General features: G+C 44.0%; 1 protein-coding gene across 1 annotated transcript in view; it reads left to right on the top strand.

Moving 5' to 3' along the window:
• The window catches only part of top2b (DNA topoisomerase II beta), a 215,899-nt gene that overhangs the window by 29,427 nt on the left and 159,779 nt on the right, over nt 1-26,693 (top strand). Inside the window, exons 2-6 of the mRNA XM_034161467.1 lie at nt 3,446-3,610; nt 9,703-9,793; nt 18,612-18,675; nt 25,619-25,764; nt 25,847-25,944. Coding sequence (XP_034017358.1) covers nt 3,446-3,610; nt 9,703-9,793; nt 18,612-18,675; nt 25,619-25,764; nt 25,847-25,944 — 564 coding nt within the window. The remainder of the gene's footprint in view (nt 1-3,445; nt 3,611-9,702; nt 9,794-18,611; nt 18,676-25,618; nt 25,765-25,846; nt 25,945-26,693) is intronic.

Below are 26,693 nucleotides of genomic sequence, written 5' to 3'. Positions count from 1 at the left end.
TTTTAGTGGCGCACAGTTCAAAATCTGAATATTTATCAGTAACTGCACACCAGGACGGAAATACAGGTAACGACACATGTTAATGGAAAAACGGCGACAAGTGCAGTAGGCATATGTGGCAAAGTCTGCAAGAACCGGCATGGTCTGTAGATCCACCAGACCAAAATGAAATGCCTGACGGGGAAACATGTGGCGCAACGCACAGGTCTAATACCTGGTGAGACGCAGGAAGAGCCCGGCCCAGAGTCATCCCACAGTGCCCAGTCCCTCCATGCTCTACAGGCCCCACCCCAGGTCAAGCATTCAGAACACCGCCGGGTGAAGTGGCCTGCTGCCAATAAGGAGAGAGAGTGGCTCCAGTTTGATGAAGACCTGGACCAAGTTCTTGAGGCCACGGCAAGGGGGGATGCAGACCAGAAGTTGCGGACCATGTCTGCGATGATCATCAGCATTGGTGCTGAAAGGTTTGGCATAAAGGAACAGCAGCTGACCAGAGGTCTAGCAGAACCACACCGACGGGAGGTGAAGATCAGCCAGATACGGCGGGAACTCAGACTGCGGCAGTTTAAGCAGGCAAGGGAGGAGGAAAAAGCTGGGCTGGCAGAGCTCCGCAACATCCTGAGGAAAAAACTCACCACTCTCTGTTGGGCTGAGTGGCATAGGAGGAGAGGGCGGGAACGAGCTCAGAATCGTGCAGTCTTCATCGCTAATCCCGTTGGATTTACAAAGAAGATCCTCGGGCAGGTAAGGAGTGGTCACCTTGCTTGTACTGAAGATGAGGTTAACAAATACCTCAGCACCACCTACAGTGACAGTGCACAAGGAAAAGAACTTGGGGCATGCAGAGCATTGATAACTCCACCAGAACCCACCTTGGCATTTAACATCAAGGAGCCAGCTTTGAAAGAAGTTGAGGAAGTTGTCAAAGCTGCTAGAACTAGCTCAACACCAGGCCCCAGTGGAGTGCCATATGTTGTCTACAAGAGGTGCCCCAGACTCTTGAAATGACTATGGAAAACCTTACAGTCATCTGGAGGAGGGGGAAGGTGGCGCAGCAGTGGCGACATGCAGAGGGTGTCTGGATTCCAAAAGAGGAGAACTCAAGTATCATCGAGCAGTTCAGGGTCATCTCATTCCTCAGTGTCGAGGGCAAGATGTTCTTTATTATTATTACTTTACCGGGGCGTTGCTGGGCTGGTATCGTAGATTTACGTAGACGGTATCTGGCTATACCCGCCCACTGTGCATAAACAAATGACGTCATTGCACGCGCGTAGCCCAAGAAATGTCCGCAGAGGGGGAAAAAAAACTGTCCGCAGAGGAAAAGATGAAAATGTGTTTTGGTCCCAATATGGATATTCCGGATGATTTTCTCATGGATAGTACGACAATGAATAGCAGCTAAAGCAGCCAGCTTGATGAGGACGCACTGGCTAAATTGGAGAGCAGCGCGCGCCAGCTAGCCGATACGACAAAAGTTAAGTGAGCCAACTGTTTATGTACGCGTTACGTGTTGTGTATCTCAGTAAAAAGTGATAATAATGCAAATAACATGCTGTTGTCGTAACCACAACATTGGTTCCGGGCTGTAGACGGATCCTCCAAGGGCTTGAGCATCTCATCAACTGGGCCCGGATGGACTTTAAGCCAGCCAAGTCTAGGTCCCTGGTTGTGAAGAAGGGGAAGGTGACAGACTAGTTTCGCTTCTCACTAGGAGGCATCCAAATTCCATCTGTTGGAGAGAAGCCTGTTAAGAGCTTGGGCAAAATCTACAACTGCACTTTGAGGGACACTGCAGCACGTCAAGCAACCATTAACCAGTTGGGAACTTGGCTGACAGCAGTGGACAAGTCTGGGCTACTTGGCAAGTTCAAAGCCTGGCATCATGGCACGACTTCTCTGGCCACTGCTGGTCTATGAGGTGCCAATGTCCACAGTTGAATGCCTTGAGAGGAAGTTCAGCTATTTCCTGTGGAAGTGGTTGGGGCTACCCCGAAGCCTAAGTAGTGTCGCCTTGTCCGGGAGGAAGAACAAGCTGAAGCTACCTCTTAGTAGTTTAACGGAGGAGTTTATTATGGTTACCCGAGCAAGAGAGGTGCTACTGTATAGAGACTCCAGTGACAGCAAAGTCTCCTCAGCTGGCATTGAAGTAAGAACTGGTAGGAAGTGGAGCGCTCATGAGGCAGTCCAGCAAGCAGAATCAAGGCTGCGACACAGCGAGTTGGTGGGAGCAGTGGCATCCGGTTGGGCAGGGCTTGGGAGCAACCCAAGACCCCGGTACAGCAAAGCCCAGGGGAAGGAAAGACGCCAGCTGATCCTGGATGAGGTCCGAGCAGGGGTGGAGGAAGGCCGCTACAGTAAGACAGGTGCTGAAGGTTATTGCAGAGGTCATCAGCACAGGGATCTCTAGCAGCAGGCAACAGCAACCAGCTGGGTATTCTATCACCTTGGTAAATTCTGGGGAGAAACCACGGCAGAGGCTAAGACCAACAGGAGGGCTGTTGGCAACAGCGCGGGACTGGCAGCTGAAGGTTGACCTCGGGAGACAGCTTAAATTCCCGGAAACCTTTGCAGTGACCACACTCAGGCCGGACATAGTCCTGGTGTCAGAAACAACAAGGCAAGTGGTCCTGCTGGAGTTGACTGTTCCCTGGGAAGACCGGATGGAGGAGGCCTTTGAGAGGAAGAGGGCCAAGTATGAGGAGTTGGCAAGCGAATGCCGAAGCAGGGGATGGAGGACTCAATGCAACCCCATTGAGGTCAGCTGCAGAGGATTCGTTGGCCAGTCACTCATCAGAGCACTCAAGATGTTGGGAGTGAAGGGACTGCATTGCAGAAGAGCCATTAAAAACATCACTGGCGCGGCAGAAAAGGTGTCAAGATGGCTGTGGATCTTATACAACAGGCTTATCTTATACAACAGTTGGCAGATTTTTTGGGACTCCTCTTATATTGATTTGATAAGTGGGTCCCTGCGTAATTTTTTTTTTTTAATCCCTCTTTCTCTGTGATTCAGCAGATGCATTTCAGCTAGAGGTTGAACATGCAAGCCTTCGTAGTCAGTTTAAAAAAAAAAAAAATTTATTTAAGTTACAGTGTTTGTGGAAAAAAGCAAAAATTAAAAAGTGTAACACTCAGTGCGAATCTCAGCAAAATGCAGAATAAAGAGTGGACTTTTGCTGAGAGGATCAGAATTATTGTTAATGAATAAACAAGGTGTCCAAATGTAACTGTAACTTTGAATAAAAAGATATGATTTTTGAAGGTGTACGTTTGGGACCACTTCATCCACCCACCCACCTTTCAGTTCTCGTAGCTTTTTCACTGAGGTGACAGTTTCAGAGAGTTGCAGCAGAACTTCGTGTGTGTGTTTTTACACAGCTGCATGTGTTTGATCAAGGTTACATGTATCTCTGTTAATAATCGGTATCATTCTGCCAAACAGGAGGCTGCAAACGGCAAGGGTGACATTGGCAGGATGGAAGGAGCCAAGAAAGACAAGGCGAGCTCAAAGCTGTCGGTGGAGCGAGTTTACCAGAAGAAGACTCAGCTTGAGCACATCCTTCTCCGTCCAGACAGTTACATCGGCAGCGTGGAGCCCGTCACTCAGGTGAGTCCGCAGTCTGGGGGCTTTAGACAGACCTGGACACTTTAAAATCAGTTTTCAACAAAAATGGCAGAAATGTAATGATGACAGCTGTAAATCTGTTGATGTTTTACAGTTCATGGCCACAATCCACATCAGACAATGTAGCTGAAGAGAAAACTGTTCGGTCACTGAATTACCCTTGAAAACATGAACATTATTTAATCGCTGAATATGTTCAGTGGTTTCAGTCTTTTGGAAAAAACCCCCTTTTTCCCCCATTTATGGCAAAATTTCCTTCTTTTCCCCCCCTTGTTTTCCGGAACAGTCTGCATCAGATTTCAGGCACAGAACAATGTATTGTTTTTAAATCGATTGGATCCATCTCCAATGAAACACTGTAATGGATATGAGGTCTCTCATTGTCACATCTTCAGCCCAAACATCTGAGACTGAAAAATAAAAGTAACGCCCAATCCCATTTATCAAGAGCTGCTGATCGGCTCAGCTTGTGAGGCAGCAGCCAATGAGAGACGCTGTTACAGATTTTATCTGTAACAGATCTGTGGCGTTCTGAAAACCACTGTGTTACGTTGAAGCTACAAATTAAATCATGGATGGAAAGGTTGTTCTGCAGCGGGGAGATGATAGAAAGTGTGACAGTTCCATCAAGAATAAATTCAAGTGGGCGTGGTTACAGGAGGACCAAAACAGGAAGTTAATTTTAATTGGTGAAGGGTATTGATAAGTTTTTATCTATCGATTCTGCGTATCGATTCGATTCCCTTATCAATACCTCCTGTGGATTTTCTGTGTACTAAAAGTAGGCTTTACAGGTTTTCTATGTCAACAGCATTTTGTTCAGTCTTAGGCCGCGTTCACACCGGCGCGACGCAAGCAACTGCAGCGACGTAAGGACGTGTTTTGGCGCCAAGTCACGCAGCGCGACGCAATGGACGCGAATGAAGCGACGCGAGTGAAGCAATTTTGAGCAGTTGGTGCGTTTGTGGTGCGATATTGCGTCGCATCACGTCGCGTTGCCCTTCTCCCCAAGTTCAAAAATCTGAACTTTTTCGTCTCGTCATGATGACCAATCAGGGACTGAATATGTAGTGACGTGGAGATGTCTGGAGTTTGACTGAAGAAGTGAACATGTTCTGTCTCTGGTAGCAGCCTGTGAGCAGGACTTAAGCCTCTTTTGTCCTGTATTTCACAGTTATGAGTTTTTGGAGTGAGCAGCAGCCCCACAGCAGGGGGAGCGGAGTTTCTTTCTCTTTTGTATTTTACATGCCCGCGTGAGCAAATGGTCCATGGAGATTATTTTACTTATTAACTACACAGATGTATAATAAAACAAATGGTGATTGGTTTCTAAACACAATTATGACAGAGTTTTTGGAGCGAGCAGCAGCCCCACAGCAGGGGGAGGGGAGGGTTTTCCTTTTCTTTTTTTACGTGCGCACGAGCGAATCGTCTGTGGAGAATATTTTGTTAATTAACTACACAGATGTATAATAAAACAAATGGTGACTGGTTTCTAAACACAATTATGACAGAGTTTTGTGGGGGAAGAGCGACCTGCAGCAAGCAGCAGAGTTTGTTTTTTATTGTTTACATGTGCGCGCGTGAACGGGACAGGAGGTCCTCAAACGGGGTGCCGCAGAGGTGGAAGGACCGCTGAAAGCAGCCGTCATCCAGACGTAGCTCCTGCAGCAAATAATGATACTCCCTGAATTGGGAACGTCTCATGACGTTTGTCAGCTTTCCACAACAACATGCTCCATGTGATCAAAGTCCGTCATGTTAACTTGACTGACAACCGGAGCCGGCGAGTGGAATGGAAGCTCCTCCTATTTGATGACGCACCGGGGCGAATTTCCGCAGCAAAAGCAGAGCGACTCACCGGGCGAAGAAGGCGTGTCCGTCGTCACGTGACCCCCGCGAATTTGTAGTGTCTGATCGCGCCGGTGTGAACGCGGCATAAAAGTAAATAAATATGAAATTGGTCACTGGATCCTTGATCTCTGGACATAGATAGAAAAAAGTAAAATCTGTACATGGTGAATCCTAGATGTCTGGACATAAATAAAAATAAATACATTTGTAGTTTTTGTCAAAAGCGTTTCCTTTCAGGTGTAAATGAGACTAACTCCACAGTCTTAGCACTGCAGTCTTGCAAACAGCTCCGCTGTACGTCATCATCAATGTAATTCATAAAGGATGGAGAACGTCTCATTTTGGGGGGGAAAAAGGGTTTTGGTCAGTTGTAGTTTATTGTTTGTATTACAACGTGTGGAAAGAGGTGTCATTTTATTTACAACGGCGATTCGCTTTGAAGGTATTAATTCTGACCGAAATCTATCTTTCCATATTTACTCGGCAGAGAGCCGTGTGGCATTTGGAGGTGTGCAGTTAGTCCCACAAAACAGAAGATGATATTATTATTATTAAAACCCCAATTCCAGTGAAGTTGGGATGTTGTGTAAAATGTAAATAAAACAGAATACAATGATTTTCAAATCCTCTTCAACCTATATTCAATTGAATACACCACAAAGACAAGATATTTAATGTTCAAACTGATAAACTTTATTGTTTTTGTGCAAATATTTGCTCATTTTGAAATGGATGCCTGCAACACGTTTCAAAAAAGCTGGGACAGTGGTATGTTTACCGCTGTGTTACATCACCTTTCCTTCTAACAACACTCAATAAGCGTTTGGGAACTGAGGACACTAATTGTTGAAGCTTTGTAGGTGGAATTCTTTCCCATTCTTGCTTGATGTACGACTTCAGTTGTTCAACAGTCCGGGGTCTCTGTTGTCATATTTTGTGCTTCATAATGCGCCACACATTTTCAATGGGCGACAGGTCTGGACTGCAGGCAGGCCAGTCTAGTACCTGCACTCTTTTATTATGAAGCCACGCTGTTGTAACACGTGCAGAATGTGGCTTGGCATTGTCTTGCTGAAATAAGCAGGGACGTCCCTGAAAAAGACGTTGCTTGGATGGCAGCATGTGTTGCTCCAAAACCTGGATGGACCTTTCAGCACTGATGGTGCCATCACAGATGTGTAAGTTGTCCATGTCATGGGCACTAACACACCCCCATACCATCACAGATGCTGGCTTTTGAACTTTACGCTGGTAACAATCTGGATGGTCTTTTTCCTCTTTTGTCCAGAGGACATGACGTCCATGATTTCCAAACACAATTTGAAATGTGGACTCATCAGACCACAGCACACTTTTCCACTTTGTGTCTGTCCATTTCAAATGAGCTCGGTGAGTCGACACTGGACTCATCCTCTTGATGAGTCCAGTGTCTTTGAAGTATTTAAAAGCCAACACTTCCCCCTCTCACTTGATCTCTGGTTAAAATGCTTCCTACAGAAACTTCTTTCAGGCCTTACAATTGATTTCCTTCAGTTTTTACTCTTTAATAGATAAGCCATTCAAAAATTACAAAATATATATTTTGCCTGCATGCTGAAATCGGCCCACATCAATTTTATTTTATTTTGGTGAATTTCATAGACTGCGGTATAGCTGGTGCACAGGATGTGTGCTTTTTAATGATACTGTGCTGTATGTGCCTGTGGGGTTTTCCTGCTGACTGACATAAGTAGTTAAGGTGCAAACTCACATGGTGTGATTTAGAAATTTATTATGGGCCAATAATTTGTAAGCATACATTTCACATGTAAACAGCAGCTACAGCACGAGGCAGCTGTCACTGAACGAAGGTCTACATAGACAGATTCTGTTATTACAGTAAGGCTTCCACAACATAAAGAAATACGAGTATAACATGGAAATTCATGAAATTAGGTCTCTCTCGTGGCCCTGAAACGCCTCTAAAATGCTCAAAACCTGTGGGCCCCCACCAGGGAGCTGCCCCTGGATCTTGCTGGACTCATGCAATGTCACAGGCTGGTGTCGCAGACCGAACGGTCCGCCCATTAAAATTGGTCCGCCTTTTGCATCTGCGCATGCGTCATTTCGGACCACAGCAGCACATCTGAGACAGAGTCGCTTCACCCAGATGATAAAGGTAAAACCACTTAAATCATTTTAAAGTCAGTTTCAAGCAGAAACAAGGCAAAATTCTACGACACTTTGAAATGTCCGTCGTGCAGTGAACACATCAGCTAGCAGCTCGTTTAGCTGCGGCACTCTGATCGCTCCCGCCGCCTTTTATGATCAAATCAAATCAATTTTATTTATATAGCACCAAATCACAACAAACAGTTGCCCCAAGGCGCTTTATATTGTAAGGCAAAGCCATACAATAATTATGGAAAAACCCCAACGGTCAAAACGACCCCCTGTGAGCAAGCACTTGGCTACAGTAGGAAGGAAAAACTCCCTTTTAACAGGAAGAAACCTCCAGCAGAACCAGGCTCAGGGAGGGGCAGTCTTCTGCTGGGACTGGTTGGGGCTGAGGGAGAGAACCAGGAAAAAGACATGCTGTGGAGGGGAGCAGAGATCGATCACTAATGATTAAATGCAGAGTGGTGCATACAGAGCAAAAAGAGAAAGAAACACTCAGTGCATCATGGGAACCCCCCAGCAGTCTAAGTCTATAGCAGCATAACTAAGGGATGGTTCAGGGTCACCTGATCCAGCCCTAACTGTAAGCTTTAGTAAAAAGGAAAGTTTTAAGCCTAATCTTAAAAGTAGAAGGTGTCTGTCTCCCTGATCCGAATTGGGAGCTGGTTCCACAGGAGAGGAGCCTGAAAGCTGAAGGCTCTGCCTTCCATTCTACTCTTACAAACCCTAGGAACTACAAGTAAGCCACGATGAATGATGAAATAATGCTAAAATTATGTGGAAATGATTGTTGTAGAAAAGCTTCAGATTTCTGTTGCTGCGACAGATGATGACTGGAGGCAGGTTGAAGCAGAAACGAAGCAGAAACTGTTTTCACAGAGGGCTAAATTTTAGCTGCAAATTTGTCATTTTTAAATGAAGATTTCTCTGCTGAATTACAAATTTGGGCTTACAGATTTACTTTACTGCATTCACAAGGGTCTTATAAATATCAGCTATTTCTTTCTGAAATCTGACCACATTTATTTCAGTGCAGGTCTACTTTAAGAGTCCTTCTCTGTGCCACTTAAATGTGCAGCAGTATAACTGATGATGCAGCTGACAAAATTGCACCATGCAGTTTCTCCAATCACATCCACAGAAGCCTGCAGCTCCTTCACAGTTGTCATGGGTGTCTTGATAGCTTCCCTCACTTGTCCCATTTCTTGCACAGTCAATCATGTTTTTAAAACTGTGCTCCAGGTAACTTTAGCACAGAGCCCTGAAAGCCCTTATTTTCATAGGCTGGCCCCGCCCGCTGCTCTGCTGCGTACACAATACCACTGCTCAGCATCAGCACAAACCAAGTTCAACTGGTTTGTCACACTGTGACAAATAGTCTAGGCAAGTGGAGATAAATCAACACGAATCAGTATCTAGATATTGATTAATTCAGTGTGCATCGATTCAGTTGACAGGTGACACTGTGTTGCATCGCTCACTGCCTGGTTGCATCAATTGTCAAATCTTTGATATGTGAATAAAGCTGACAGTCTACATGATAAGCACATCTTAATGGTTTCACTTCACTCCCCTCTGGTGGTGTAGATGGGCCTGACTGGTTACTGTTTACCAATAAACTGTTCCAAAAGGTTGTCAAACATGACAGATGCATGACTGAACAACACCACAAACACAACACTGAACTATTTGTTAGACCTAATTGAAAGTTAAACTACTAAACGGAAATCTGAGCACTGAAATGGACTCTGCAGCATCCTGTTTGCTGATATGATCCACTGGTGTGGGTACAGACCTGATCTGTCTGCCGTTGTCAAACAGAATGGGGCCTGCAGCAGCGTCACACACGCTGCCACTTTTTATCAGAATGTTGATTGTGGCCTGTGGAACATTGCTCAGCTCTATCACTAAAGACATGTAGCTTCAGGTTTTAGGGGAGCTTCCTGATATCCATTAAACAAGTCAAACATCTCAGAGATTTAAAAAAGAAAACTCATGTCTTTGTTCATGCTGCTGCAGTTTCACCATATTTTCTTTTGTTTCTTGTTTTTTCCTTTATTCAGCAAATGTGGGTTTTTGATGAAGATGTAGGGATGAACCAGCGAGAAATCACCTATGTTCCTGGATTGTACAAAATCTTTGATGAAATTCTTGGTGAGTGAATCCACAGTCTTCAGCGTGCTTCAACAGATGAAAACATTTGTAACTACGAGGGGTGACTGAGAAGTTTTGAGCCTCACCCAGAAAAAGTCAGGTGTGGAATGTGTGAAACTTTGACTCACTGGGTGAAATGCTGTAGACACGATATTTCAGTGAAGTGAGTCTGGGTTTGTCAGATTGTCAAAATGGACAAAGCTGGTGGACGTGCTGTGATTCAGTGTCTCATGAAAAAAGGAATGTCCCCAAACGAGATCCATGAGGACATGGTCATGCCATTAGAGGAGGACGCCTCGTCTTATGCTACCCTTAAACTCTGCTCGGCCAAGTTCACAAGGGGCAGAACAAGCGTTGAAGATGGAGCAAGATCTGAAAGAGCCAGAAATGCCACCTTCACCGATATGATCCAGAAGGTCCCTGATATGGTCACAGCGTCACAGTCAGTACTGCAGGCATTTCCCAGGAGACAACCAAACTCTCAGCACGAATGTTCAACATTTTGAGGCAGATCCGGATAACTTAATGCGACAATTCGTGAGTCGTGACCATAGACGAAACCTGGGTCCATCACTTCGAACTGGAGTCCAAACAACAGTTGAAGCAATGGAAACATGCCCCCCCCCAAAACAAACAAACAAACAAACTAAAAAAAAAACAAAGCTGTCTCATTTGCAGTGGATGACTTCCTTGAGTTCCAGGATAAGACCTTGTATGAGAACAGAATTAAGGTGCTGCAGCTGCACTGGAAGCAGTCTGTGGACTGGATTATGTAGAAAAATAAAACATTATGTTAATTTGGTTGTGATTTCTTCTTGATCAGGTTCAAAACTTTTCAGTCACCCCTCCTACATGTAATTTTTTAAGACCACATGACTACACTCAGTGACATGAGTGTGGATTTTGCCCATGAATGCTTGTGGCTTTTTAGTTTGACTGCTAAGTATCACTGTTACTCTCTCTTCATGATGTTTCTGAAGGCACTGTTGTGTTGTTCTTAAGTGATGCTGCTGAGCTCTGCAGGTAAATATGGGATGATTATTGGCAATCAGCTGTGTTTCTGTCAACCCTGTTGTGATGGAAAATGCATAGTCTCTCATGAAATGTGTCCAGATTTGAATTCAGCATGGGTTGTTAATTGCTAATTGATAAAATGACATTTCACTTGTCATTATTAACCCTGAGAGTCTTAATTATATTTTTTAAATTTTGCTATAGAGGGTATGCACATGAGGTCGTCAGACCCAGAAACCAGCAGTATACTGCCATGCTGGATAGTAAACAAAGCGGCAGCTAACCGTGTTCACTCGTCCGTAAGTTGTGTTATCGGATCTCACCAGCTTCTGTCTCAGATCAGCCTTCTCTCAGGAAAAGAGACCTGGTGACCAGAGAGAAAGGAAAGAAAGAAAGAAAAGGAGAAAAAAAATCATTTATTTTCACACCACACAGACTCGCCGGCATATCGCCCAAGTCATGCACAGGCAGACAGTTTTGACTTATGGTTAAAATTTTAAACAAACTAATTCAAGTTATTGAAATTAATGTCACCTCTGTCATTTTACGAAGTGAAACTATCAGCTATATGTTTTAGTTTTAAAGTAATGCATGCCGCAATGCATTATGGGACAGTTGCCATCTACTGGCTATCCAGTAGATGTCGGTATTCATGGCAGTGTGAATAGCAATTGCCACACATTTGCTAAAAGTGCTGAATCACTTAAGAAACAGAATTTTCAGTTTTCAAATTGCCTTTTTTTTTAACTTTCCGTTTTTGCAGGATTCATCCTTGACCCAAAATACATAAGCATAAATGGCTAATGTCAGCTCTCCCCAGTTTCTCTGTGATCAAAGCCAAACGCACACACACACACACACACACACACACACACACACACACACACACACACACACACACACACACACACACACACCACACACACACACACACACACACACACACGCCAGAATAATCAGAAAACCTTGGTTTACATGATTTCAGTTCACAAGTTGAATTTCTTTGGAAGTGGAGAAAAGAGAGCAGCTCATGAAGAAAAAGACTTTACAGAGAAAAGACAGTGCTCTCTGTGCCCCCCCGCCTCCAAGAAATTAGCTCTCTAGAATGCTGAAATGCTGAAATGCACAAATGTAAAAGAATGAGATAAATGTGATGAATGGTACACATGCTTACGAGGCCATTGTTGGGTCAGTGACTGAAGTTTCATCTTTTGAACACCAGGTGGCACACCTGCCCTGAGTACATATACTGTTTTGAGGACGGTGCATTTCCAAAATGCCACAACCACCAAAAAATAAACAAAAGTACTTAATTTAATCATATTTGCAGTCATTCTGGGTAAATTATTGGACCCTTCCTCCTGGCTCCTTTAGACTTTCTGGCCCTGGCTAAAAAATCCTTGTGCTCTTTAATGTAGTGCTTTTTCAAGTGTGTGATTAAGTTTGTTGTATTATACAGTAGTGTTCAGAATAATAGTAGGGGGTGTTCACAATAATAGAAGTGTGGCATTCAGTCAGTGAGTTCATCAGTTTTGTGGAACAAACAGGTGTGAATCAGGTGTCCCCTATTTAAAGGTGCGTTTACACATAACCAAGACGTGTTCCGAATGTCATTTTTCTGTCATTCGTGACACATTTCTGACATTCTTAATGTGACTTAACGCATCTGAATAGGTTTCTTAATAGTGCGTGATATTCTTGATATTCGTGGAGCATGTTTTTGCCTGTCAAAAAATCTTCCACGAATGTCACACACCACCCTCATTTCGTCTCACGTTGTGGAGGTCGCAACTGAGCGTATTGATCCGTGTTGATGAGTATTGATCCTTAATAGAACGTGACAACGTTCGTAGTGGTTCCTATGATGGTTCTCGGAGCCCAAACTGTCACGCGTTATTACGAAGTGACATGGAAACTGTCAAGTTTGACACGACTTGTAACGCGGCGTCACATTTCACTTTGCGCCACGACGAATCAGTTTTCTGTCACGTGCGCACAGTTAAACTCGGCTCCAAATGTCGGTCCACAGTTCCTGCTGAAGCTCCTCAGGACGCTCCTGCAGGTGTTCCACCTGCTGTTGTAACCGATGAGAACGAGTCTGAGCAACCAGAGGAGCGAGAGGAGACTCACGTGCAGCCAGACATCTCTGCACCTCCTCCAGTCCGTCGGAGGAAGAAGCGTGCGCATAATTAAACCCTGCTGCATCACATTCAGTTTGATTGCTGACACCAAGTCGGCTAAAAGTCTCATTTCAGTGCTCTTCAGCGCGCAACTGCAGGTGTTCCACCTGCTGCATGTGCCTGATGTTTGGGAAAATGCGCCAGACGAGAGCTGCATGAAGCCACACATCTGGCTCTGTCCTCCTCCTCCTCCTCTCTGCGCCACTCCATGGCAGAGAGCCCAACTACGCATGCAGTCACAAAGTTCTTCTGAAAAACTGGAGCGAGCTGAATTCGGTTGGATGAATATGGGTGTGTTTGTGGAGACAATTCACCTTGTTCACAACGTGACAGAACTTAACGATGCACTGTTATGCGCAATAGCGCGTAACAACGCGGAACACTATTCTTGACCGTGCGTAATGGTTCATGATAATTCTCCAGCAACAGGTGCCATTAATCATAACGTGTGGTAACAGGTTGCAGCAGTTCCTGAGGACACCTGACGCCTCTGCCCCGAATCATCACATTCGTGATCAGCGGCCAAGAATGTGTACTTCATGACATTCGTGACTTGTCGTCGTTATGTGTAAACGCAGCATAAGGATGAAGCCAGCACCTGTTGAACATGCTTTTCTCTTTGAAAGCCTGAGGAAAATGGGATGTTCAAGACATTGTTCAGAAGAACAGCGTAGTTTGATTAAAAAGTTGATTGGAGAGGGGAAAACTTATACGCAGGTGCAAAAAATTATAGGCTGTTCATCTACAATGATCTCCAATGCTTTAAAATGGACAAAAAAAATCAGAGATGCGTGGAAGAAAATGGATAGAAGAATAACCAGAATGGCAAAGGCTCACCCATTGATCAGCTTCAGGATGATCAAAGACAGTCTGGAGTTACCTGTAAGTGCTGTGACAGTTAGAAGACGCCTGTGTAATTTATTTGCAAGAATCACCCGCAAAGTCCCTCTGTTAATTAAAAGACGTGCAGAAGAGGTTACAATTTGCCAAAGAACACATCAACTGGCCTAAAGAGAAATGGAGGAATATTTTGTGGACTGATGAGAGTAAAATTGTGCTTTTTGGGTCCAATGACCGCAGACAGTTTGTGAGACGACCCCCAAACTCTGAATTCGAGCCACAGTTCACAGTGAAGACAGTGAAGCATGGTGGTGCAAGCATCATGATATGGGCATGTTTCTCCTACTATGGTGTTGGGCCTATATATCGCATACCAGGTATCATGGATCAGTTTGGATATGTCAAAATACTTGAAGAGGTCATGTTGCCTTATGCTGAAGAGGTCATGCCCTTGAAATGGGTGTTTCAACAAGACAATGACCCCAAGCACACTAGTAAACCAGCAAGATCTTGGTTTCAAACCAGCAAAATTAATGCCTCACAGATGTGAAGAAATCATGAACAACTGTGGTTATACAACTAAATACTAGTTTAGTCATTCACAGGATTGCTAAAAAAGCAGTTTGAACATAACAGTTTTGAAGTTTGTAGCGTCAACAGCAGATGCTACTATTATTGTGAACACCCCCTTTTCTACTTTTTTTAACTAATAGTCCAATTTCATAGCCTTAAGAGTGTGTATTTCATGAATGCTTGGCCTTGTTGGATTTGTGAGAATGTACTGAATCTACTGGTACCTTTTTTTCCCATGTAACAATAAGAAATATACTCAAAACCTGGATTAATCTTTTTAGTCACATAGCACTACTATTATTCTGAACACTACTGTAGGTCGTGACAGAGCTTCTGCCTCTCGGTACAAGGTCTTTGCAAACATTGCATGTTGCACTCTTGCTTTCCAGTTTCTAGTCAGCAACAGTGCTCCTCGGTCCTCGCCTGCTAGTTGACTGCAAACTGCAGAAGGGATTTTCTGAACAGAGGTGTGTCTCATTACTCTGTACATTGTTGTCGGGTTCTGATACCAATATTGGTTCAGATCAGCCACAACCCTAATACTTGTGCTTCACTGACTTTGCCAGAGAGAAGGATTTTACCATTAGATTCCGGAATGTTGGGCTGCTGTAAACAATTGTTTTCTTTCCACCATTTTCCACCCAACATGGAAGTGTACCTGTCTCAGGGTGTGGTTTGATGACCTAAGTGCATACCAGCTATACATTAAGAAATTCTCTTTCTTTGAGTACAGCATCTGTGTGTTGCATATCAAAATGTTCAGAGCAGTCTAGGCTTCTCCATGTAATGTGGCATCAGGGATTTTCATAAACTACTTTTGCCAAATCAAGACGTAGATCTATATCAGATCTGCTGTGTCAAACCCAAGTGAAAAAGGGAGAAGCTGAAATAACTTCCTTACTAGAAAAGCATACCATCTGAGCTTACAAATAAAACACAAATATGGAAATGTCCAAAGTACTATAATAATGAATGAATAAAATATCTCTCAGGGTGTCTCCCTTAGAGATATGGTGAGAAGCTCGGTCAGCCGTGAGGAGCCACTACTCCTTCACTTTGAAAGGAGCCAGCTGAGGTGGTTCAGACATCTGGTAAGGATGCTCCCTGGGCGCCCCTCTAGGGAGATGTTCCAGGCACGTCCAGCTAGGAGGAGACCCCAGGGAAGACCCAGGACTATGTGAAGAGATTATTTCTCCACACTGGCCTGGGAATGCCTCGGGATCCCCCAGTCAGAGGTGGTTAATGTGGCCTGGGAAAGGGAAGTTTAGGGTCCCCTGCTGGAGCTGTTGCCCCTGTGACCTGATCCCGGATAAGTGGTTGAAGATGAGCGGTGACAGTGAGAGGGATGAGTGAATAAAATAAACTAAAGAAAAAAATACTGAACTTGCCCAGAATTATTCAATCAGAGTATATTGAAAAGATGGCTTAGGTCTTATTGTTGCTGTTAGTTAGCACATGCCTCAGCAGCAGCTGACTAATTGCTGTATTAATCACACAACTTGTTGATTAATCAGCGTGATAATCCTGAGGGCCCCTTCACACATAACGCAAAAGATGCAGAAACTGGAAATAAATCCGTGAACCAAAAACAAAATGGGGAAGTGTGAAACATTCCACCTGCTGTCAGGAGGGACGCACAATGTGGCAGGCATGCACGATACTGCGGCGACGGTTCCGTGTATGCTTGTGTTCGCGCATATGAACACAGTGCGAGCATGTGGAAAGTCGCACACACAGCAGCAGAGCAAAAAATTAATAAAACACCACAGTTTATAACACTTAATTCCTGTTATAAAGAGCAGAGTTCGCCTCTGCCTGGATGTACACCAGGAAGCAATGAAATGACATGGATAACTGTTCTCCCTTTTATGTTTTCCATGAATTACCTGATGCGCTCCTCTCATCAAGACATCAGCCGGGCTCTCGTCTCATGAAGAGCCAGTTCTCGTGTCATGAACGTATTAGCCGGCATGTCCAGCACGCAGTGATCCTCTAGTGAGGAGCAAATGTGATATGTGTTTTAATTACTACAATGTGGGGAAATCCCGCAGTGACATGCGCCTCGTGGTGATTCTCAGCATGGCACGATATTCACCAGCATTGCGGTGCACTGAGGTGGTGGTCAGCTGTAGCAATATTTTTTAATTTATTCCCATGTGAGGACAGCATGCCAACAGCCGCGCTTCACAGATCTTTTAAAGCCACAGCTCCTCGTCTCTGGAACGAACTGCCACTTTTCCTGCGTTCCCTGGAATGTGCTGAGACTTAAGAAGCATTTGAAGACTCTTCTCTTTAATAAGGCTTTTCAGAACTGACCAGTTGTTAACCTTGTCCTTTGTTTTATGTATGTTTTATTATTTTTTATGGTATTTTAACCTGTGAAGCGCTTTGTGACCTATGTCTGTGAAAGGCGCTATATAAATAAAATTTACTTACTTTACTTAAATTTACAGTATAGTTATGCATTGTCATATTCTACCAGCCATGACAGGTGTTCCCCAGCTGTGACTTGCGAGTACAGATATCTGAACAGCTGCAGGTCGCAGGGGGACACACCCCCCTTTGTCTGCAGACATCGCTGCTGTGGGGAAAAAAAAAACAAAAAACTGCACGCTACAATTTATTGAATCGCTTATCAAGCAGACAATACAAGTATGATCCTTCTGTTCCTCTGTAGATGACCCATGGTCATAGACATACAGTCATGAAATTACATGAGTGAAGCAGTGCGCGCTTATCATGTCCACATCTGCTGGCCCCTTGCATGTACCCAGCGAGCGCTGCACCATGTGGCCCATAGCTCATGTGGGTGATGTGACATTCAGATCGCTAGCTGATTGATCACATGATCTGACAGTCCTTTTCACATGGAGCAGCCTGCCGTTGTGCGCGCTTTGCGGCCACTCCAGCCTGCAGCAAAAGCAATATATGTTATATTTTTATGTATTTCCACGTGAGGACAGCAGGCACACACATGCACCTCAGAGTTGTAAGGTCATGTCCTTCAAAACACGGTACGTGTTCCCCAGCTGTGACTTGCAGGTCCAGAGATCTCAACAGCTGTTGCTGTTTGGTGCCACGCCCACCTGTTCATTCACCACACAGAACAAAGTGTCACTCTTTGTTTCTGTGTTCTGTGATCATTCCTTTTAGTTATTTGTTATGTAATTATGTATGCAGTTATTGTAATAATTTTTTATATACCTGTCCAGGCTGTGGTCTCTGTGTTTTTAATGTAATACGGCGTGTGCACTGAGCCATCATTTCCAGTTGTCAGTGTGTGGCTGGGCAGCGATCAGCTGAGAGGCACCTTGCCGTGCTGTGTGCACTCAGACGTGGCTGGCCAGTCCCCATGTGATTATGTCTGCACATACTTATCAGCATTTCATGCAAGTGTGCTCCCCCCGCACTCCACTTGTGTTGCAAGAGGGGGCGCGAAAGATGCCACGTGTTGCGGGGGGCGCACGTCACACATGCACACGACGTGTTGAAGGGAGAGCTGACACTCTGGCATGGCACATGTGTGTTGCTAGGTTACACCACACTCGTTGGCGCACTTAGACACTTTTCACAGACCGTTCGAATGTGTTCGCCTGCTGTCTACGATTCGTCCTGGGAGCACGAATAGCCACGCCTTTTCTAAGTGCCCGGTGAGCGCTGTTAGATGTTCATGTGTGGCACCTGGAATTTGGGCAACACCTACCGAGAGGGGGGTCAAATGGGCACTTGTGGGGCATTCATTGTCTTTCGGCTGTTTGTGTGCAAAAATGGTTGTGGCGACAGCTATACGAGGCGTTGGAGGCAGCTCCGATTTTTCACGAGTGTTATGCAATTTCTCCTTTGTACGACAGTCGGCTTCAATCATGTTACGTGTGAAGGGGCCCTGAGATTAGACATAAACATTACTTACATTTTCAGAAGGACAAATGCTCACATGAGAACAGTCACTTCACTCCCAACATGATGCAGGTTTCTTCAGTTTTATGGAAAGTTAAGATGATTTCATTTTAGCGTCCTGATCCATTTTCCCAAAAGAAGAATGTGCATGTCATGAAAACTTAATTATACATGAAAAACTGTCAGAAGCTTTTTTTCAGACATGCAGATGAGATTTAAAACTTAGAGCTTGCAAGAGATTTCTGTTTTGTTTAGCAGATGTTGTAAAACTGTCAGCTTCATTGAATGATTCTGTATTTCAATTTGTTTGACAGTCAACGCAGCAGACAACAAACAAAGGGACAAGAACATGACTGCCATTAAGATCACCATTGACCCGTGAGTACTGCAAATAACAAAAAATGTAGTGGGTAAGGGCTGAGAAATATTTTGTGATTATTTAAAATAAAATATATTCAATTAAATTTTTTATATATATAGCGCCAAATCACAACAACGCTGCCTCAAGGCGCATCACACAAGTTGAGCTCAGGGCCAGCTCGAGCTGCACTCGCCAAAGCTTGTCGATAAGCCATGTGCTTTGTTTGTTTTGGTAAATGGTCCTCTGTATGTCACAAGAGATAAGAGTCCTGATTGGACCTTTTTCGTGGATGTGTCCTTCTCATAGCGAATGAAAGCGTCGCTTGGCTGAGTGATCAAGCAATGTGTGTGCATTTGTTGAAAAGCAACATGAGGAACCCTGAGAAGGTGAGCTGTAAGCAAATAAAAATTCTGCCTAAATCATCATCATCATCATATCCTGGGGTTATTTACTGCTGCGGATGCACGCAGCTGACATCTGGTTGTCGGAGAGCAAGAGAGCAAGTCCCTGGGGTCGGGGTAGGCATCAGGTGACTAGCTCCTTGTACAGAGGCCCAAGCAACTCGGTCCAGCGGGTCAGTGCTGGCCAGGGTGCTGACTTTCATGTCGGCCTCGACACAGTCAGACCAGGTCTTCTTGGGACTTCCTTGTCCTCTTCGACCAGGCATAGCCATACTTGTGATGGTGTTGATGGCCAAATCAGCACGCATGACATGACCGTACCACTGGAGGCGTCGGGAGTGCAGTACGGTGGTCACGTCTGCGGTGGTCACATCCACCTCACCATCGCTCGGTCGTTGCGCTGCAGTCGTTGCAGGTCCTCAGCATGTGGCACCCAGGTCTCTCTTGCATACAGTATGTTTAAATCAATATGTTTATTAGCCATCTGTGAATAAATAATAGCAAATCTGTAATACAGCAGCGATATACGTATAAACAATCTTCATGATATTTTTTTATATTTTTATTGCCATAACGTCACAAATTCCAATCAAAATGGACCCTTTTTGTTGGCATTTTATCTGTATCGGCAACGGCTTCTTTTTTTTTTTACAATTCATGCCATAAATTAGTGATTTATTGTGATCAAAAAGCAATAAAATAATCAGACCTGCGTCTTGCTGTATATTTTCTAAAATAGACTGGGGGTCCAAATTGAAACTTGAAGTGCAGTGTGAAAATCTCATAATATCACTCACCCAGTGCCCCTCCCCCAGGCTCTGTGCAGCCAGTGATATCAGATGATAATTCTTACTTTGGAATTTGGCCTCAGATATGCACAGATTTGTTCCTACAACCTCCTATGGCATCATGGCAACTTCAAGCCATTCCAGCTTTTTCCATCGTGACCTGTTGGCAACCCTGGAAATTAAAAACAACATGGCTGTGATTAAATCCAAAGTTGAATACAGTGTGGCAGATATCCAGGATGTGAAAGGTGGATTATTAACATGGCCTGATGAAGTAGAGAAGCTTGAATCTTCTCCTGGACTGGGTTGCTTGATGTGAGGACGTTTCGCTTCGCAGAAGCTTCCTCAGCTAAAACTCTGGTAGTCTGACATCTGATGGCATTAACTACCTCCAAAACCTGGAGAAAGAGGAACTCATCGACAGGCAGGTGTACTACAGACTGTACCCTGGGGACACCACTCCTTGCATCTATGGGCTGCCAAAAATCCACAAACAGGACGTGCCACTCAGGCCTATTATATGTAGCACAAATTCCATCACTTACAATTTGGCTAAGCACCTCAAGTGGATTTTGGCTCCTCTAGTGGGTAACTCAGACCACCATGTGGACAACACACAAGATTTTGTGAACAAGATCAAGGACCTGCAGCTGGAGGCAGATGAAACTATGGTGTCATTCGATGTGACATCGTTGTTCACCTGCATCCCCACTGCTGAGGCCGTCACAGCTGTGAGGCAGAGGCAGTTGGAGGACATGTCTCAACTTGAAAGGACCAAGCTTACACCAGACCACATCTGTCAACTCTTGGAGATCTGTCTTAACACCACATATTTCCTGTTCAGGGGGAATTACTTCAGGCAGATCCTTGGTTGTGTGATGGGGTCTCTGGTATGCCCCATTGTGGCCAATCTGTACATGGAGCTAGTGGAAAAGACAGCCTTGGCGTCGTTCACGGGCCTCTCTCCCAGTCACTGGTTCACATATGCCGATGACACATGGGTTAAAATCAAGCAACAGGAAGTGGCGGCCTTTACAGAGCACATCAACTCGGTGGACTCCAATATCAAGTTCACACGTGAGGATGCCAGAAACAACTATTAAAGCCTTTTTGGACTGTGAGGTTACAATTGGAGAGAACAGGCAGCTCCAGACCGGGGTTTACAGAAAACCCACTCACTCTGACCAATATCTGCTCGGGGTGATCAGGACTCTTCAGCACAGAGCCCTACAGGTGCCCACAACTACAAAGGGAAGAGCTAAAGAACAACAACATGTACGGAAAGCCCTCACAGTATGTGGGTACCCACGATGATCCCTGGATAAAGTCCAGAAGTCCCAAAGATCAAAGAGACCAGACAGACAGGAGACGGACCCAAGAAGAAGAGGAGTGTCTCTCCCTTATTTAGCAGGAGTAGGGGAAAAACTACAGAAGATCTTCAGACAGCACAAAATCCCAGTTTACTTTAAACCTGTTAACACCTTGAGACAGAAATTAGTTCACCCTAAGGACAGGATCCCTAGTTACAAACAGAGCAATGTGGTGTATTCTATCAGATGTCTGGAAAACTGTAACGAACACTACATAGGTGAGACTAAGCAGCCGTTGCACAAAAGGCTATACCAGCACTGCAGAGAGGGCACCAGTGGACCTGAGTCTGCAGTTCATCTCCACCTTAAAGACATTAACCACACATTTGAGGAAAAGGAAGTTAAAATCTTAGACAGAGAAAAGAAATGGTTTGAGAGGGGAGTGAAGGAAGCATTGTATGTGAAACAGTTGAAACCCAGCTTTAACCGGGGAGGGGGTTTGAGACATGCTTTGTCCCCTGTTTACAATGGGGTACTCAGGGCACGTACTTCACATCGTCAGGAGAGGTGTCAGTCCCATTGTTAGGAGGGACAGCTGCCTGGCATTAGGAGGGTGCTAACTAGAGCACAATAGGTACTAATTAGATGAATTGTTAGTCACTGGCCAGTAGCAGTCTGCCTTTCGGTAGGAGGGGTCTGGTTAGGTTTAAAACTCCAGCTTTTGCTGGCTTCTGTTATTCTTCTCTACAAGAGTCAAGACAGAAGTCAGACTACCAGAGCAAGAATTTTAGCTGAGGAAGCTTCTGCGATTAGAAGTGAAACGTCCTCACTTCAAGCAACCCAGTCCAGTCGAAGGTTCAAGCTTCTCTACTAGAAACCACCTGGGCAACTGAGAGCCTTCACAGAAACATGGCCTGATGAAGTTGTTAAGTTACAAAACACAGTAGCCAGTCTTCAAAGCCAAAGACTGATGCAAGGACATGGAGGGGAGAATGAGAAACAGTAATATCTACATTATTGACATTGAAGAGCAGCTGGACTTGATCTCCCCCAAAGCAGTCACCAAAGTTCTGAAAGAAGTCCTGCAGATTGACCACACACCGCGTTTTCATACCCAGGAAATCAGGAGACTGGGAGAAGCCACGGGTGATCATCGCAAAACAATATTACGACGGAAATGCCATGGAGATCCTGAGGAGAGCGCAAGACGGAACCCCTCTTACCTATAACGGGAGCCGCATCGCCATGTTCCCCATCTCACCGCCAGCGTTGCCAAAGTCAGAGCCGAATTCACAGATGTAAAAAAGGAGTTACGTAGATGACAAGGGGTCCGATACGGACTTCTCTATCTGGCCAGATTTTGGATTTCACACAAGGGTGAGGACAAGGACTTTTCGTATCCCAAAAAGGCAGCACAGTTCATTTAAAAGACAGTCATTCCAGCTAGTTGAGCCCCACACGCCTTACTTGAACATGGGGTTGTGTTCTTACTATATTACTCTCTTATTACCGACTGCCTTAATAATCCATGAAAGAAGACTGATAGCGTTCTACCACGAGGAGCAGCATGATTTTTCTATTTGTCAAGTTTTACAGGAGCCTGAATAGTACAGTCAAATTCAAGCTAGACTGTGCACCTTTGCTGCTTGCGATCCTCTTGTTCTCAGAGGATCCTGTGGTAAAAACAGAAACAACAGTGTTGTCATTCCATTTTCTTATTCAGACTCCCTTTACTCCCATTAAAGTTAAACTTTGTTGGTACAGCTGTAGTATTTTTGTTTACTTGCAGGACAAAATATATGATCCATGTGTGTACTGTTCATCTCCACTCCCCACACCTTTCTGCTAGTGTACAATATCTGGGAGTTATGATGCAAGCTGTGAACTGTAAGTACTAGGCATGCTAAATATTGTGAGCTGTAATGATCGGGGTCTTCATAGTCCTGTTAAAGAAAATTTTACATCAACTGACTTAAGCCAGCTGTCAGATAGCATTTCTACAGGAAACCCATTTATCTGAGGTGGAACATGAAAATCTCGGGCAAACAAAATATACTATTCTTACAGCGATCGGGCAGGAAAAGGGAAGTATCCATTCTTATACATAGACTAATACATTTCACACAAATATTGCTACAAATAGAGACACTGAGGGGAGATATATTTTGGTTAATGGATTAATATACAATTATAGACTTTTGATTTCGGTGTACCCGTGATTATGCGGACCTGGTCAGGATGGGGTTGACCGTGAGCCTGGCCAGGTCCCCATAATCACGGGTACACCGAAATCAGAAGTCTATAAGTGCTTTATTATATGGTAAATAAGAAAATTGGGAGTTTGTCAAACATACTAAAACTGAAAAATCAATCTCAAGTTTCAACTCTTTATTATTACTGTCCTACTGCACCAGCTAACATCCCATTGATAGACTGGAGATGCCTGTTAAGTCCATGACGACGAGTCATCAGGCTTGTTTTCTTACAAAGTTCGCCATTCGCCTGTCTAGCTTCCATGTAAAATTGACTGAGTACTCCATCAAGCATCCATCTGTCATAAGTTTCAAAGTTGGGCGCATGTTCTGCTCAGAAAGTGGGGAATGGGCCAATCGGAACGTGGCAAAATCCCATACCATATAATAATTGATGGTATATCAGCACCCCTCATAATGTATGTGCACCCAATGAGGATGATCCTAGTTTCATTGCAGTACTGATTACTGTGATATTACTATACAGTTCTGGACTGCTTTTCATGGGAGATTTTAATTGTGTGTTGTTGTGGTAACTAATGGCCCGGCAGCCTACCTCTAAAGCTCCCCTATCTACATACCTCCATAGAAAAGTTTGTACTAGAAATCATAAAATAGTTAGCAAATTCTACCATCTGTTCTTATCCATGAATCTGCATAGCTCCCTACAGATAAGGTGGAGGTGGGAGGTGGAGATAAGCAGGATCATATCACAGGGTGCTTTGAACCAGGTGTGCACTGAGACACACCTGGCCACAAATTCAAACACATGGAGGCGATTTAAATGGAAAATAATCACTAGTTTTTTTTTTTTAGAACACCAGAAATAGTAGCCAAGTTGATCCCATCTCATTCCAGCTCATGTTGGAGGAACTGTGGGGCACTTGTCACTAATCACACTCATCACTTCTGGTCCTGTCCTAAGCTAAATGTGTATTGGAGAGAGGTATTTGATGCCCTTCAAAGTCATTTTTTAACAAGATATCCCACAGGAACCTACAGTGGCATTTTTGGGGGCAATTCTTGGAGGATTGGTGGAGAGGACCACAAAACATCTACTGAATATTTTATTCACAGCTGCATTAAAATGTACAGTATCACTGTTAAATGGCTGAGGGCAGGTCCACCAACTCATGGATCCAAGTATGGGATCTCCATTAAATGGAGCAAATCCACATATCAAATCAAATCAATTTTATTTATATAGCCCCAAATCACAACAAACAGTTGCCCCAAGGCGCTTTATATTGTAAGACAAAAGCCATACAATAATTACAGAAAAACCCCAACGGTCAAAACGACCCCCTATGAGCAAGCACTTGGCGACAGTGGGAAGGAAAAACATATACATTGAGGCTCCAAAAATCCATTTTTTTGGGTGATGGAGCCCCAGTATGACTTTAATGCAGTTACTTTTTCTATACACGTGTCCTTTCTGTGTTACATACTGCATGTCTTTTTGTTTGTTTTTTTAATATTTGTTGAGTGATGATATTATCTCCCCTCCTTTTTTTGAATGTTTGAGAGTGGAGAATTAAGACTTTGAGTGTCCAATGTCTGAATATGTATAAATGTGCACAGATAAAGAAATGAATACATTGCATTGTTGTTGATAAAATGTAAATAAAATTTAGGTTTAAAAAAGTCCAAATGTAATGTTACTGCTGAATGTGCAGAACACAGCTGTCACAGAAGGACATCAGCTTTACAACAGTCCTATTCCTCTGTCTGAAGGTTTTAAATCCGAGGTTTGGGGTGCTGGAGTTTATCCCAGCAGTCACAGGCTGTGAGGCAGAGCGCACCCTGGACAGAACACGCATCCCAAATGAACGTCACATGAATCAGCTGTCCTGGTGTTTGACACTTTTTACAGTGTACACCGCTGGTATTTGGTATCAGACCTGTTATGGCTGTTGAAATGTTTGCCCTCTTTGTTGTTGTCTGAATTTTTGTGTGAAGCTTCACTGTTTTGTGGCCTTGGTTGTGCTCTACTTACAAAAGCAGTGCAACCTGACTGCAGCTACTGTCAGACGCTGTTCAAAATAGCTGCAGCTTGAAGGTAATATTGGCTTTGTGCAATGTTGGGAATAAAGTTTGACTTTTTATGCCAACATTTTATTTTTATTTATTTATTGATTTAATTTTTTTTTCTGCTGCTGCTGCAGCCAGCCCTGATTTGAAGACAAACCTTGCATTCTTTGTCTTCCAGTGAGTCCAACACAATTTCCATCTGGAACAACGGCAAAGGAATCCCTGTGGTGGAACACAAGGATGAGAAGATGTATGTCCCAGCTCTGATTTTTGGCCACCTCCTCACCTCCAGCAATTATGATGATGAGGAGAAAAAAGTCACAGGTAAGAAAGAATATCTGACACTTTGAATCCACGGTAAATCACAACATGTTCTGAAGAATAATTTCTGGAATGACGACCTCAGGTGGAAGGAATGGATACGGTGCAAAACTCTGCAACATCTTCAGTAACAAGTTCACAGTGGAAACCGCCTGCAAAGAGTACAGACACAGCTTCAAACAGGTGAGCATCACCTTATCACAGTGAGGGAATGGAGCACACGGCTGCATCAGAGGACGGCTACAAGCCCCTCACAATCCCCTCTCCTGGCAACATGGGTTCATTTGATGAGACAAATACATTTTCAGATATGCTGAGTGCTCATGTTGCCGTTCTTCAACAATCTGTCACTTTCACCTCTTTACATTCTCGGCATCAGATTCAGATTATTTATAGTCCTGCATCATCATGAGTTTAGGCTATAAGGTTTATCAACAAATTTCATGAAATGTGTAAAAATGGGGACCAAAGCACCAAAGGCCAGAACACACTATGTTGTGGAAATTATTCATTAACTCTTGGAGCCAAACTCATGCAGAATGTCTTGGGGTTTTAAAAAAAGCTTGTTTAAAACATTAGAACCTGTAAGCAGGCACAGAACAAACCTCACTGGAGTCGGTAGTAAAGTATGAACCTGTAGCTGCTGATGACTTTGAAAAAAAAAACCCTGCTGTTTTGTAGGGCTTTGCTGTGCGGTCTCGCCTCAGGTAAGGTTGCATGTTTTATTAGTTTTTCGTGGTTGCACTCTAGAGGGTTTTTGTCACTACGGTCACTCTGGCACACATGTTTCATATCATATTTTGGGGGGCTCATAGGTTTTAACACTTAAAGGTGCATAGAATTTATTCTTTCTGTTGAAGCAGGAAATAAATTTGTGTAAACTGATAATGAACTCTTTTCAGGCAGAAGCAGCTTGTTTTTGGATGTTATTA

The sequence above is a fragment of the Thalassophryne amazonica genome, chromosome 20 (assembly GCF_902500255.1).
Source record: "Thalassophryne amazonica chromosome 20, fThaAma1.1, whole genome shotgun sequence".
NCBI lineage: Eukaryota > Metazoa > Chordata > Actinopteri > Batrachoidiformes > Batrachoididae > Thalassophryne > Thalassophryne amazonica.
This window is presented reverse-complemented; position numbering and strand designations above follow the sequence as displayed.